General features: G+C 38.1%; 1 protein-coding gene across 1 annotated transcript in view; it reads left to right on the top strand.

Annotated features, from left to right (window-relative positions):
- The first annotated feature begins 5,958 nt into the window (after positions 1-5,958).
- The window catches only part of LOC136876398 (uncharacterized), a 58,883-nt gene continuing 48,066 nt past the window's right edge, over positions 5,959-16,775 (top strand). The window contains exon 1 of the mRNA XM_067150346.2: positions 5,959-6,031. Coding sequence (XP_067006447.1) covers positions 6,025-6,031 — 7 coding nt within the window. The 5' untranslated portion in view covers positions 5,959-6,024. The remainder of the gene's footprint in view (positions 6,032-16,775) is intronic.

Below are 16,775 nucleotides of genomic sequence, written 5' to 3' on the forward strand. Positions count from 1 at the left end.
CAGAAAGAGTCATTCGTACATAATCTATCTTAAAATCTCCAATTAATACAGTAATTCGTATTTTACAATACAATGATATGTGGGGTGGAAAGCACCCCGACGCGTGTGTCTGCGTCCTAAGATTTGGCGCGTGTGTTTGAGGGTTAATCAATTTCAACTATAATTACACGAGTGAGTGCAGACAAATACACTATAGACAATACTGGACACTTCCGTATTCTCTTGTACTAAACTAAGAGACATTTTGACAGTGGCGCACCCGACGGTCCGACCTTGTAAATCGGGCGGCAAATTTGAAACTACAAAAGTAGCATGCATAAATTGATCAATAATGAAAATAAATAATTAATTTTGCTTTCTTCGACTCCGAAAGTTGAATGTTAATACTGATAGAAATAACGAAACTCAATATTGATTTCTGTTTTGTCCGAATCCTTGGCTGAATGGTCAGCGTTGAGGTCTTCGGCTCACAGGGTCCCGGATTGGATTACGGCCGGATCGGTGATTTTAATCGCGTCTAATTAATTTTCCTCGCTCGAGGTCTGGGTATTTGTGTTTGATCCAATACTTGCCTCTTCATATTCAGAGAATATACTACACTACCAACCACCACATAAACATGCAATAATGATTAGTGCTAAGAGAGGATGGTTGCGCAGTTGTACTTCCTCTTAGCACAGTAATCACCACGATTAACAGATTTGTTTGGAATGTCACGACTCACATCTGTCCACCACGAAGTTTGTCTTAATTTGTTTAAATTGTTAAATTAATATGTTTGTTTAAGTTTGTTTAACCCTCATGCACACGCGCCAGATCTTAGGACGCAGACACACGCGTCGGGGTGCTTTCCACCCCACATATCATTGTATTGTAAAATACGAATTACTGTATTAATTGGAGATTTTAAGATGGATTATGTGAGAATGACTCTTTCTGGGGGGATCCAGCCAGAAAGGTACAAGAGCGGGGAGAGCACAGACAAGTTATTTGTACATTTCACTAGGAAATGAAATGACCTGGGGTGGATTCCACCCCATACGCGTGTGTTTGAGGGTTAAATTTTTAGGTGCCAAATTTTGGCAGGTCCTTCTTACGTGCAAATGTCATCTAAACAATTTCTCCTACATTTCATAACCCACTGATCACACCTACATAGAAAGACAACAATACAGGGTGGCCCACTTAAACATTTCACCGCAGATATATCCGGAACAAGAAGATATTGAAAAATGACTTTCACAGGCATGAAGACAGGGAAGGGGCTAATTAAAGTAAATACTATGAGCCAGTCTAAAACGTAGGAAAATAGTATTTTCAACATCAACTTACGTTTTTTAAAATGGGCACCCTGTATTATTTCGTGCGCAATCGTTAACATGAAAAATCAGATAAGTAATGGCGTTTGTTTCATCGCAATAGGTCAATTACATCCCGAGATATTGCAACGTGAAGTTGACGCTTGAGATTAAAAAAACGCGCAGCAGTTGCACATCCCGAGAGTCAAGTGAGAAACTCACGGTCCTCTTACTCGCGATATGATTGCCGTACTACGACGCGACAGGCGCTGTACTTAATGCTATTTGCACTGAGTTAGGCCTATCTAAATAATGTAGCTTTCATGGGTCTTCAGTGTTAGTTATAATAATGTTATTGATTTTACGTCACACTAATTACTTTTATGGTTTTCGGAGACGCGGAGATGCCGGAATTTGGTCCAGTAGGAGTTATTCAAAGTGCCATTAAATCTACCGACACGAGACTGACGTATTCAAGCCCCTTCAAAAACCATTGGACTGAGCCGGGATCGAAAATGCCAAGTTGGGTCCAGAAGGCCAGCGCTCTACCATCTGAGCTAGCCAAATCAGGCTATGTGGATTCCTCAGATTGGATAGGAAATTTATATACAAGTTATTTTAAGGTCAGAAGAAATGTGTCTGTGATGTAACTGATATTTTCAACTGACTGAGGTGTGACAAAATAAATATATTGCAATAATTTAAAATATTATTGATGAATATCACAAACAAAAGTTTTCAACCCCAATCGGCGGCTTATTTAGCCAACGAAACCATTTGACACGGATCTACCACTGAACGATTTTAACCAGTTAAATGAGGAACTGTCATATTTCCGATTACTGCAACCCAAAATCTCCACTCTACGATTTTACAGTGTCCGATCAATTCTTCTTACAGGTCATTGCCTAAAATACATTTTATGTGAAGTGTTGTGTTCATGAGCTTCCTTGTGCATTTTACGTAATCTTCAAGAGTTCATTTTGTAATATTACAAATGTTCGATGACTTCAAATAGTCCATCTTTTTTTAAAACTACATTTACCGCATCCATCATTGCTTGTGGATCCCACTGATTTTACTTCCTAGCACTTATACACAATAGCACATGTGTGAAAGAAATGATTTCAGTCTAGTTGCGGATAATTAGATACCCACCGACTATCCAATAATAGGAAACCAAACCAAACCAAAAACCAAACTTCATGGCACTTAACGCCTTTGAAAGTGCCTTGGCCTGCCCAACGAGCGCTACTCAGCCCGAAGACCTGCTGACTACGAGGCCCGTGTGGTCAGCACGACGCATCCTCTCTGTCGTTATTCTGGGCTTTCGAGACCGGGGCCGCCATCTCACCGTCAGATAGTTCCTCAATTCTAATCACGTAGGCTGAGTGGACCTCGAACCAGCCCTCAGATCGGGAGAAAAATCCCTCACCTTGCCGGGAATCGAACCCGGGGCCTCCGGGCGAGAGGCAGGCGTGCTACCCCTACACCACGGGGCCGACAGAATAATGGGAAACCACAGTTCATAAAATGTAATAGACCCTATATTTTACATATAAACAAAAATATGCTGAAATATGCTGCATTTATACATATTTGAAACCTAAGCATTAAAAATGCATGTAACAGGAAACCAGAATAGTTACAGTCACTTCTATTATTTTTTTGCTAAGTTAGTGGTTTTACGTCACAGTAGCACATCAAATGGTTTCGGTGACGGAAGGAGGGAAAAGGGCTAGGAGCGGGAACGAAGTGGCCGTAGCCTGAATTAAGGTACAGTCCCAGCACTTTCCTGGTGTGAAAATGGGAAACGACGGAAAATCATCTTCACTGCTGCCGACAGTGGGGTTCGAACCCACTATCTCCCGAATGCACTCCTAACTGCACGGCCAACTCGGTCAGTAACAAATAAATAAATAAATAAATAAATAAATAAATAAATAAATAAATAAATAAATAAATAAATAAATAAATAAATAAATAAAGCATCCTGAATGTACTTTGAGCCAGATAAGAGGATAATTTATAGTTATACATTATTTTTATGTTTTTTTTAAATTTTGCTTTATGTTGCACCGACACAGATAGGTCTTACGGCGACAATGGGATAGGAAAGAGCTAAGAATTGGAAGGAAGCAGCCGTGGCCTTCATTAAGGTACAGCCCCAGCATTTGCCTGGTGTGAAATTTGGGAACCACGGAAAACCATCTTCAGGTTTGCCTACAGTGTGGTTCGAACCCACTATCTCCAGGATGTAAGCTTACAGCTGTGCACCCTAACCACACGGCCAACTCGCCCGGTCAGAAATTATCAGTAGGCCCAGATATAACTTTAGTGACGTAGAGTTCTTAGTGTTTCATATCTTCTGGTATGACCGGCAAGTTGGCTATGCGATACCGGTACGGCATTTGTAGCTGTACTCTGGTATTCGCAAAATGGTGGGTTCGAACTCCATTGTTGGCGACCCTGAAAATACTTCCGTAGTTTCCCACTTCTACACCAGAATAATGCCATGGAATATACCTTAAAGCCTGTGGCTGCTGCATTCCCATTTCTATCCAATAGTCGTCTAAGACAAGCCAGTATTAAAGCGAAGGTTAAATAGTATCAAAAAAGTCTTCAGTTAACTAGAACAAGTTTGTTACTTTTAGACTTTATTAGAATTGTGCTTCACGTAGGTTCCATAGGAAAGTAGCGGAGATATGAATGACGCTATAAACACCACTTGTTACGCAGCCAGTTCTGTAATGAATGATGTGAAGGTGTCACACGTAGGGCCAGTTAGTGTATACATTTCAGCAAACAAAACAAAACAAAACAAAACAAAACAAAACAAAACAAAACAAAACAAAACAAAACAAAACAAAACAAAACAAAACAAAACAAAACAAAACAAAACAAAACAAAACAAAACAAAACAAAACAAAACAAAACAAAACAAAACAAAACAAAACAAAACAAAACAAAACAAAACAAAACAAAACAAAACAAAACAAAACAAAACAAAACAAAACAAAACAAAACAAAACAAAACAAAACAAAACAAAACAAAACAAAACAAAACAAAACAAAACAAAACAAAACAAAACAAAACAAAACAAAACAAAACAAAACAAAACAAAACAAAACAAAACAAAACAAAACAAAACAAAACAAAACAACACAACACAACACAACACAACACAAAACAAAACAAAACAAAACAAAACAAAACAAGTAAATAAAAACAAACAAACAAACAAACAAACTAACTAACTAATTAATTAACAGACAAAAATTTCGGTGTTCCTCCCGTCCAGAAATTCACTCTGGGAGTCAGTCTCGCTGTCTGGCTGTCTCCCTGTCCGTCTGTATACCTGGTTGTATACTTTTTCCGAGTTTATTAGAAGTCTTACTCATGCAGGTTCAATTAGAGCAGGGTTTCCCAAACCTTTTGTCTGTGAGGCCCCCTGAGAATATCACATTCATGCCCAAGGCCCCTCAGCCACAGAACATAACACTGCATTGAGTAAACAAAAAGCAGAGTTTTGTAATGATACCATGTTTGATTTTATTTCTATAATTTAGGAGTAACATTTGCTTTCTTTGAAAGTTTAATTTTTCCTCATTTATTTAAAAATACTTTATACAAGCACAAAAATGATAAAACATTGTGGCACTTGGCTAATAATTACAACAGTCTCTATCTGGAAACCTACTTGAAAAATTCACTTGTTTCGGTTGTTGGATCAATGAGGCGGATGGTGCTATTTTCCAAAGACCAGGCGTTTTACATGCCTAGTCACTCGAACCGAAGATCAGCCTCTGCATTAGCTCTGTTCTGCACTTCTTTCTCATTTGTGTGAGAGCAGAAAAGGTACACTCACAAAGATATGTTGTCATAAAAGGCATAAACGCAGTGTTTCCCTTCTAGAAATTGTAGGATATAGGGAATGTCATGGACACAAAAGTCAGTCGGAAACGCAGAGTTATGATACATTCATGGAACTTTCCCTGGAGCTAAACAAGCCACTCAATCTGATTCTGAATTTGTTTTTCACTTTCTTTCTGCCAATATACTTCGGCTCTTTAATCTTCCTCAAGGAAGGGTGGTTCATGTTCAGTTTCAAAGAAAGGATTTCAAATCCGCTATATTTTCTTAACCAGAGGCGAAAAATGTGGTCTGAGTGTGGATACTAGCAATCTTAAGTGTCTCACAATTGCATCACTTACACTCCCTTGTAGTAGTCTATATCTTCTTTTTCCGCTACTAACTTGTACTATCTATGGGCCAACTTAAGAGTTACATATACTGCATGTAAGTTATATAACAGTAAACGCATAGTTCCTAAATTTAGTATTATGGTCTGTGAATTGTGTGTGTATAATAAAATTTTACTCGTTAAATACTTACAACTTACATTATTATTGCGAACCCCTTGGATTATCGTCGCGGGCCCCCATGTGTCCACGGACCACAGTTTGGGAATAACTGAATTAGAGGTATATATACTATTGATGTCATTGATGGACGTCTAGCTGGTTGGTATGTAGTGGACCCAGTTTTTTCTGAATACAGGCTACTATTTTTGCTAATAATTCTAGGTAGAAATGTCAGTTGACAATGTCCTCGTACTTCTTGACCAGTTACTCCATCATTCTCAGTTAGAGAATGGTGATAAGATATCTTCAGCTGTTCAGTTGCTGCAGGGAGATCGACTAGTGAACAGCTCAACAGACAACTATGTTAAGTGAGTATTTCATAAAAGGGCAACATGATACAGTGTCTTCTAATTTCCTTGCGAGACTTTTTAAGTTCTGCACCAAATACTGGCTATCACGTGAAAATAGAAACGTAATTCCAATTGCTCTGTTTATCATTAAAAATGCGTTCTCGATAAAGGAAGGAAGGAAGGAAGGAAGGAAGGAAGGAAGGAAGGAAGGAAGGAAGGAAGGAAGAAGGAAGGAAAGTAATTTAAATATCTATAATAATAATAATAATAATAATAATAATAATAATAATAATAATAAAAATTCATTAGAGGCTAACATCTATTCGACTACTGTTGTTCTTACGAAATCCTGGTGTGCTGGCATTTTCTTCTAGAAAGGACTTTTTATCGTGCCAGCCCTCGACAATGTCAATGAATAATTTGATCCTACGAATGGAACACATTAGGCCAGTACCTAACCTAATCGACTACTCAGCAGTTGTAGGAAGATAAAGAAGACGCATCTCCCATAAATATACGCGGCATAATAAAGAAATTCCAGTCACTATGTTTTTTGTAAGAAAAACGCTCTTGAACATTTACTGACATGCCATTACGTATTGCAATTTATATTAGCCACTTTATCAAAATAACACAAATTTGGGAACTTTCTAGATACGCATTTCACTTCCATAGCTTCCAAGAATTGACACCAATATACAGTACTTCAGACATCTATCCTGAAGGAAATTTACGCAGAGCAGTGAAGTTCTTTCCTTAGTATTTTGAACAGAAAACAGTAGAGAAGTCTGTACACGAATTTCTGTTTTGTTTATGTTAGATTTTTACTTCACACTACTTCCTGAATACGTTAATAATGTGCAAGTGATTGATACCTGCATTTCCAAGTGATAGTTTATGACACCGGACATTGGCACGGAGATCTGGCAACCGAGCAATTCTGTATAAAGAAATATTTCCACTGTCGATCCAAAATGGTGTTAAATGAAATATTCTAAGTTCAATATTTTCATTTATGTACCACTAGCAACACAGTGTTATTACAGAGCACACAAATGTCTATCACTCAGAATCTATACTACTGTACTACCTTTCTCTACCAGTGTCCAACTGGGAGCGGGTGTGATTATTGTTTTAAGGGGAATTACAACTAGGCAACAATCCCCTAGACAGTAGGGAGTATTAGGAGCAGGTATGGGAATTTAAACTCCTTGAGTGAAATCGTATTCAATTAGCATTTTTCACAAGTGTTGAAATTCACGACATCTCTCTTTGACATACGAGAAAACTGTGCGTTTGAGGAATACAAAGAGCTTATGGACAAAAGTATTTTTCTGGAAATTTCTCTCTACATCTATCTAGAAATTCCTAAATATCTATTATTTTGATAAAGTGAATTATTGCACATAAATGTCTCGTAAGATTTCCCAAGCTGGATAATATCATATCATATGCCTAAGATTTTGTCTACTCCCGTGGTTGGATCATGATATCAACAGTCACGTAAATATACAAGCTTGCTTTGGTTTTGTGTGGTATTAATTCATGGTGAGCGATGGAGGACGCATTTCAATTCCATAGCTTCCTGAGTCGTCCGCTGATACTTGAACGAGTATCTGAAGGTACTAATATATTATCTATTTTGCATACATAGTAATTTAGGAGTCTTCAGATGTAGAAAACATACAGTGAATCAGTGAATCCATTTTTGAAAACATATATGTAAACAATTTGTCCATTATTTTATTTTATTTCATATTAATTCTAACTTCCACACAAATGAGCATTAAGTAATGAATCCTTTCTTCGAGATCCTTTTTCGTATGTCAATATCTGGTAGTAAAAATGTTAATATTAATATATTGGAAGGAGAAAGGAGAATGATATAAACATCTGAATTTAGAAAGTATTTACTTTGCGTGTACATTAATTGAACTTTTGGAAAACTTGTAATAAAGAAATATTTTACTGCTAGTTTTGAAATATATTTTCAGTTCTCAGTTCTTAGATTATGAATTTATCTTAACAATTGCTGGAATAATTTACTTTTGATATCAGGAAATGTCACATCTGGGAGAAATCGCTTTACAATTTTCAATAGAATTCATATGTCTCATTAGTAATCACTTACGATTTAGGATCCTCAATAAACAAACAAATTGAATAATATAAAACTACACCTTTAAAGGAGATGAGGAAATGAATATTTATATAACATACGTATGGTACTTCATTTTCCAAACGTTTACTAAGTTCGCCATGCGCTGTGTATAACGAGAAATTAAGATCTTGACTTAACACCAGGCTGGTGGAAGTCCTCATCACGTTAAACCAGCACAAGGAAAGTTGCTGTTCAAGTATGACGAATAATCAGAATAAATTATTGTTTCTTAAACATTCCAGTGAATTATTATACGACAAGGTTACTAAACACACGATGCAAATCTCGTCCTTGTAGGGGCTAGATAGAGCGTTCCATTCGGAAACATATTGCTAACATAGTTCCCATGAGGGGGTAACAAGAGATTATTGATCACGTTTTGTATAATGTGTAGTATGGACTACCAATTCCTGTTTACCACTTGTTCTAACATTTTACACCAAACCTACCTAAACTTCATGGTATTATGTCGAAACAAATTGTTCTTACCAGGGAACATGATTGAACATTTTTGACACGGCATACGCTACGATTTGGTTAAATTTATATGCAAAGTATATTAGCTTCCATTCTAACTTGTTTTTCTCAGAATTCATTTAACTTGGGTCTTGCAAACCTATTGCCATATCGGACCCTCCTTGAAGTATAGAAACGTACAGTACGAGCAATGACCATAAAAAGTGACTTAAACCTGCTGGATGGTATACATTACGTTGGTACATTATTGGCAATCACTTATCGAGTTACTTAAGTAAGTCATTGCTTAAACAAGTAGTGATAAGAACTGAAAATGACAGGTCGTCACAGCTTATCCTACAGTAATCGGTTAATCTCTTTAGCTGTGAAGTGAGCTGTCAAGATAATTTACAGAAATATCAATAACCACACATTAAATTACACTCGTGAGTACCTGTGCGCACTGGCACCTTTCAACGTTGCCATATAGTGTATAGATGCGACCTCATGTCAGAGGAATATTAGATTGTGTTGCCAACTTATTTTCTATCGATCACACAATTTAGGGTCAAACTAATGCAGATTCCTTAACATATTTGTTCAGAGTTCATAAATGACGACAGGGACTGATGACCTAGATGTCAAGACCCTTTAACAAGAATCATCATCATCATCATCATCATCATCATCATCATCATTATCATCACCATCTTCATCAATGAAGGTTACATAGTCTTACACAACCAGGGCGTCCTCCTGGATCCTAAATCAGGAAAATTTCAAGTTGCATACAGGGATCACTTATATCTACCTTCTTTAATGGGGGATTTTCCACATTAATTATATATTTTTTAACAAAACTTCTAAATTAATTTAGCATCGTTCTGAAAATTTTACTACTCTTGCTAAAGGCCGAAATGGTATTTAATTGCCATCAAACGCGTGATAAGTTGATTAAAAACAACCTAAATTCCTTACGAAAAACCCTAATTGGCAACATTGGTACTTCGTTCCCGCCACCCCGAACCCCTAAAAGTTAAGGTAACAAGATTATTTGAAGGAAGTTAAAATGAATAACCCCTTCTGGTCAAGTAGCTAAGAGGAGGATGCGGTAGTTAGAGCTCTATTCCTTTTTGGTCCCTACGGACAGGGTACATGGTCAATGCTTAATGTAAAAAGAGTTAAGTTGACCAGAAATCGATTAGAGCCAGTAAGCATCGAACCTCGGTCCTTTCAGTTAGGCAAATTACACTGACTAATGTGACTCATCCTGCACTGTCCTTTGCGTTCTTTCCCCGGAAGCCCTGACGATCTGGTTTGTCTCACCTCCGACTCTATTAGGTGGCTGAAGAATGTGGACCGAGGTGTAGTTTTGTATTTTTATCTATTCTGTTGAATTATTATCGTCATCATGGCATTGTCCTTTTGGTGCGGAGTCCACTTTTTGGATCCTTGCATCCCTTTTCGTTAGTACCATTTGGTCTCGGAAGCTAGTTGATCTTCATGTCTGCATTTATTGTGCCCTGCTAGCGCTGCTTCAGTTGTTCACGCCTGCATTGGCGGTTGACTCCAGAGTGAAAAGCTGAGTTAGCGACTGTGCTCGGAGCTGAACGTAAGGCATGGCCATACCATCGAAGGCGTTTATCTCGTATTTTCTCCACAATTGGCCCAATGCCCATTTGTTGCTGAACCAAGATGTTGGTCAACTAGCGAAGTGCCCATCGCCCAGCGAAGCTTACGCATCTTCATTATATTGCAGTTGGCGTTCACTGAGCATTCAGATGGCCGGAATTCTATTCCCTTAAGTGCAACTGGGCATATTACTGTGCGGTATATCTTTGATTTAATAATTTTACCTATGGAAATCGCTTCTATTCACATCTTCTCTTTCGCAATCTAGATATTATAGCATTATGCCAATCTATGACATTCTTAAAGCTAGCACGGGGACTGGATGTATGTGCCGTCTTAACGCTCATTTCATCCTCATCACGACGTGCAGGTCACTTACGAGCGTCAATGAAAAAGACCTGCACCAGGCCTCTCCGGAGGCCACACGTCATTATTATTATCTGGTTTTACCAGCACCACGTCCAGAATATTCTTCCCTCTAGTTGGTTCCATCACTTTCTGAATTACCTGTCCTTCCGATATTAACTTATTTGCCATACTTTGGCCATGCTTCCTGTCGTTCGCATTGCCTTCCCAGGTGACATTTGGTGAATTCATATATCCCGCTACAGTCACATTCCTTTCCATGTCGTTGCCCATATACCTGATTATTTTACCAAATAATTCTGAATCAGCGTCAGCGCTACCCTTTCCCGGTCTGTACACTCCAAAGACATCAAGTTGCCTATTATCTTTATAAATGAGCCTTACACCTAGAATTCATGTTTGTCATCTTTGACTTTTCGTAGCTTACAAATTCTTCTTTCACCAGAATGAATACTTCCCCTCTTACCATTCCTATCCTATCTCTACGATACACACTCCAGTTCGCTAGAAAATGCCTGCATCCATTATATCATTTCTCAGTCACAATTCAACTTCTATTAAAATATCTGGTGAGTATATATCTATTAAATTACCAACTTGGGTTATTTTGTGACAGTTTTGGTGAATTCCTCAATATATTAAAAATACCATTATGTACTAAGGTTTTTCTATATTATCGCATGTTTCCATCTATATTATCGTATGCTTCCATCCGTCATTCATGTTTTGCAATAATTTTTAGACGTGTATTTTTATTTAATCACTCAATATTTCAAGAAGAACTTGGCACAATGTTACACTCGTTACACCGTTCTTTTACCACTGCATTTCCACGTTTGGTGCAGATGTCACAAAGTTTCCCCCATTAAGTGATTACTTAAGACTTCGGCTAAGTATAAAAAGAGAATTTCTTTCACAACCATGCTAATACACACACTGTATGTTTTTTAAACCCTCAGATATAAACTCTTGAAATATTCACATCATTCAAGAGAGAATAGTTTACAAACTGTTTACTTTGCGCTGTGTTTTTTGAGTTCTGAAATGTCATAAATTTCAAGTTTTCCGTTTTGTATGGTTAAATTAATTTTACATCATATTTCGTTATCTGCGTATTAGATTTCGTCCTTGATATCCGGCCACTTCCCAGTGCTGTCCGTTGCACTGACAACTGCACCTTACTTGTATACTTTCATTACGATTCCGGCCTGGATAGTACTTGCCTTCGAATATTACAATTACGTGCGTCCCAACAGCCTTATCATCAGATTCGAAGGTACGATTTTCATGAAATGGATGTCCTTCAGAGTCAGAATTATATTCTTCTTCATGCATTGAATCGTCGTTTGACTCAGTACAGATATCATCATTGTCATTTTTACTCGACTCTGTTCGGGTGTCTGTACTGTCTTTGAGCGACAGTTGCCGATGGTGCCACTACAGCTAGGAATCTCATCTCCAGTGTCGAAATCTGAAGCTCTCATACCTCTTCCAGGTGGCACGTCTATTCATCTCCCCTTTTTTTCAGCCATTAGTTGTTACCTCACCACTTTTGTGATTCAAATGCTCAATGAAATTTACCTACAGCATGTTTCACAGCATCAATTTCTAAATCCATTGCCTTATTGTACAGGTGCTTCAGCACTTCTTCCTGGCTCCCAGGGCAAATGCCACATTTCCTGAATCAAGAACGTAGACTATTTGGACCATTTTCAACTAGTTCTCAATTAGATCTAACAAGAGATGGACATTCCTGCTTTGGTATAGTGTAACATCGTTTTCCGACTCCAGATTGCAACAAAAAAAAAAAAAAAGCAATTTTAAAACACTGGGGTCACTTTGAGACAGGGCCATTGTTGTCACAAAGTAACCCCTTGAACTTCTCTTCTTTATTTTATTTTGACAAAAACAACTGAAAGAAATCTCAAAGCAACATGAGAATCGTGCATGTTTATCAGTAAACGTGAAATTAAGATTTACACTAACTTTGATGCGTGTACCTCATTAACGTTTTCTGTCGCCGACAAAAATTTCCCGCTATTCACAAACCACACGCTCAGTACAATATACCAAATTGCTCTCTTCTGCCAACAATCCAACTCTTAAGAAGTTGTCAATTTACATACAGGTAGCAGCATTATTGAGGTGTGAAAACATATGCTGTTCATTGTCAGACGATCGCGGTATATCACGCGAAATATGAAATAATTATTTGGCACGCACATGTCACAAAGTAATCCCGGTTTGCTTAATTATATTCCTTTCTTGACAATATTTCTACAGTTCAACACTAAGATTTTTATGTCATCCCTACTTGACTTCCAGATCCCTGTACCCTTATCATCGTTTCCTAGACCACTCAGTTTCCCCGAATGTACTTCCCTATAAACCTTCTAAACAAATTTCGTAACTTATACGTACCACTGCGGTTTAAGTGAAGGTCATCTGAGCGCAGTTCCCTATCTCCTACCCACCCATTAGGATCTCTAAATCTCGCTCCCAGTTCCCCACATACCCACTCTATAGTCTCATTTAATTCCCCAATCACCCTCCTACAGAGCATTCCACTGATAACAATCTCCGCTTCCTTAAACTTCACTCGTGCTGCATTTACCAGGTTCCACACATCCCCAACTATGTTGGTACTTATAACAGCTTGCCTGTTGTTGGTATCAACATAAGACACTACCACCTTCCCCTTCCTCTCCTCCTTCTCTTCTACTTTCTTCAACATCTGCCTCAACCTAATTCCTGGATAACACTCCACCCTGGTTCCCTTTCCTCCACACACTTTCCCCACATGTCTAACAATGGAATCCCCCATGACCAGACCCTGAACCCTACCCACCTCATTTGATCCCCTCCCCTCCTGATCAGCCTTATCTTTACTGACAGCTGCAGAAGGTACTCCCGTTTCTCCCTCCCATGACCCTGATCTACCTGACCTTTAGTATCCTCTACTCTACATTTCCATTTCCTACCTTTTCCTCCCCTCCTACTTCCATACTTCTCAGCAACAGCTCCCTGTTCCTCATTTGTTCTAGCTGCAGTGATTCGTACCGATTTCTCAAAGAAACATGTCCTGAATTCTGATCCTGAATAGAGCCCTTAGCCTGCAATCTCCTTCCCTTAGAACCTTAGACCACCTGTCTTCTAAAATTCCCCCCTTTCCTTTCCATCCCTCTTTTACACCTACTGTATCCTGTAGATTGTTTGATGGAGGCCTACCTTCCTTCCTGTCTTCTGAGACAATCCTAATTATCTGCCTCAAACTCTCCAACTCCTCCCTCATACTCTTTAATGAGTGGCCAAACATAGACTTCCTACACTTGCACTCCTTAGTCATTCTTTACGGACAATTGAAAAGAAAAGGAAAAATAAAATAATTAGTATGTGCAAAAAATTAAAGGAAAAAAATACTGCTTACGATAGCACACAAAGATCATACGACAATAAGGTAATTAATATAGGCTACTACTACACTACAATACTACTTAGTTGTACTCTATTTTTATGCTTCAACGCCCTAACAGGATAAAAACTGCCGTTAATTAATGAATACCGGAAGGAATACACAAGAATTATACAATTATAAACTGTAGTTAAGCCTATCTTAATTACAACAATAGAATTCTAGTAAGAAATTTTCAACGGATACCTGTACTATAGGCCTAATACACAAATATTTTACAATAATAGGATAAGCACGCTAATTCCAATAGATATTACTTGTGTGTCTGAGTCATCAGTCCATAGACTGGTTTGATGCAACTCTCCATGCCACCCTATCCTGTGCTAACCTTTCCATTTCTACGTAACTACTGCATCATACATCTGCTCTAATCTGCTTGTCATATTCATACCTTGGTCTATCCCTACCGTTCTTACCACCTACACTTCCTTCAAAAACCAACTGAACAAGTCCTGGGTGCCTTAAGATGTGTCCTATCATTCTATCTCTTCTTCTCGTCAAATTTAGCCAAATCGATCTCCTCTCACCGATTCGATTCAGTATCTCTTAATTTGTGTTTCGATCTATTCATCTCACCTTCAGCATTCTTCTGTAACACCACATTTCAAAAGCTTCAATTCTCTTTCTTTCTGAGCTAGTTATCGTCCATATTTCACTTCCATACAATGCCACGCTCCACACGAAAATCTTCAAAAACATCTTTCTAATTCCTATATCAATGTTTGAAGTTAGCAAATTTCTTTTCTTAAGAAAGCTCTTCCTTGCTTGTGCTAATCTGCATTTTATGTCCTCCTTACTTCTGCCATCGTTAGTTATTTTACTACCCAAGATATTACTTGTATACTACAGTAAACGACAATATTTTTAAACTACGTTCAGTCGTATCCTAATTACAATACCGCATGTCAAAACTACGCCGGTGACTTGAACTGCGAAATTATTGGGGTATAGGAATTTGGTTTTTCTACTCAATGAATAAATGAAGATGCGAAGTACAAAGTATGCCGGGAACTTAGACTATAAATTGTAGGAATAAGCAATCAGCTGCTTTTTTTATTTGTTCATACAACTATCATGTGCATGTACTCTTTGATCTCGTCGGAATGCAGCAACAATCGTCATTAATCCAAAGACTGTTGAGTACCGTAATTATCAAGTGAAGTACCGTGTGTTCTCTTTAAGTATCGGGTAATTTAATTGAATAAATTATTACCTTCGTGATGGTTTGAACGGATAACTGTACGAAATACCGGAAAAGCTGCGGAAGTTACAACTCCTTATGATAATCTGCCTTTGTAAGTATTATACCAACGAACCTACAGATATTTAAAGATATTTTTTTAAACTTAATATTATTACCTAAAGTATTTCCTAAAGCTGAATTCGAAACAAGGTACACCTAGCTAGCCTACTTAACCTAGAAAACGTACCGGTAATCTACTGAACACCAACTGAATTTGTTACAAAATTTAAATAAATATCACTACTCCCAATTTCTAACAACAAGCACTAAACACCATTATATAAATAGCACTATAATTTGAAAAAATTCAATAGGTTTTAACTACCGGTACTTTATCACTGAAATAAAGCATGAGCACTCTCAACAGCTGACCATTTACAAGCGCATTCAACAACGGAATCATCTCTCGCTGCAAGCTGGAAAACATTCCCCATGCGTAAACATGCACATTCTAACGTGGTTAACTACGTCGTCTTCGATACCGGGTTCCCCGTTCGAACCTTCAGAGCTAAGTCTACCTCCAACTCATTCTGAAGACGTTTATATCAACAAAAAAATTGGGTCATATGGCGCATAAGAAATCTACATTCAAAATCACGTAATGCCCACTAAATTATGTCATTAATCTCATACCATCTAAAGCAAAGTTAATAAAATACATGGCTGGCGCAGGCTTACCTAAAATATTTCCTAAAGCTGAATTCGAAACAAGGTACACCTAGCTAGTCTACTTAACCTAGAAAACGTACCGGTAATTATTCATCCTACACTTGAAATAAACATGCCTATGGCACTGCAAGTTACATATATTTAATATTTTTATTAGGGAAAAAGGCCCTTAGTCGAATGTATAGTTACAAGTCATGCTTATACGCAGTTCAACTTATTTAAAACCTTTGCCTCAGCGCGCCGTCCAGGGCTGCGTTTTGGAATTAGCGCATTCTAGCGCTGTGTGCACTGGATCTTGAAGTCTGGCACTTGACCTCTGGGAACGCCATTAGAGATGCCTACTTCTTCGATTCTCGGCAAGTCTTGCATACTGGATAATGCAGTATGACCCTCCTCTTCACTGCCTTGTATGTATTTGCAGATACAGTTTACTATATCTGTTACTTATGACATCAGTCCGACCATGAGTAGCGCCTATTACGGGCATGTACCCGGTCACAACCAGTCTCTATGACAGTTAACTTTCGCGTGCTGAACTAAATTGAAGGAATCGATCTAGTTACTTTATTTATTCACTTACAAGAAATGCTGGGGCGAGCTAATCTGTTCCCTTAATGCGACTTTCTAATCACTTTGTTAAATGCACTTTGTCAAGAGGTTTGATACGAGCGACACGCACTACGCATCGATCTATCAGCAACTAGCCTCCCGCTCATTCGGAAGCCTTCCCGTTTTTAGTACCTCCAATTTCCGTTGGGCTGGG

Source organism: Anabrus simplex, chromosome 1 (genome assembly GCF_040414725.1).
Source record: "Anabrus simplex isolate iqAnaSimp1 chromosome 1, ASM4041472v1, whole genome shotgun sequence".
Taxonomy (NCBI): Eukaryota; Metazoa; Arthropoda; class Insecta; order Orthoptera; family Tettigoniidae; genus Anabrus; species Anabrus simplex.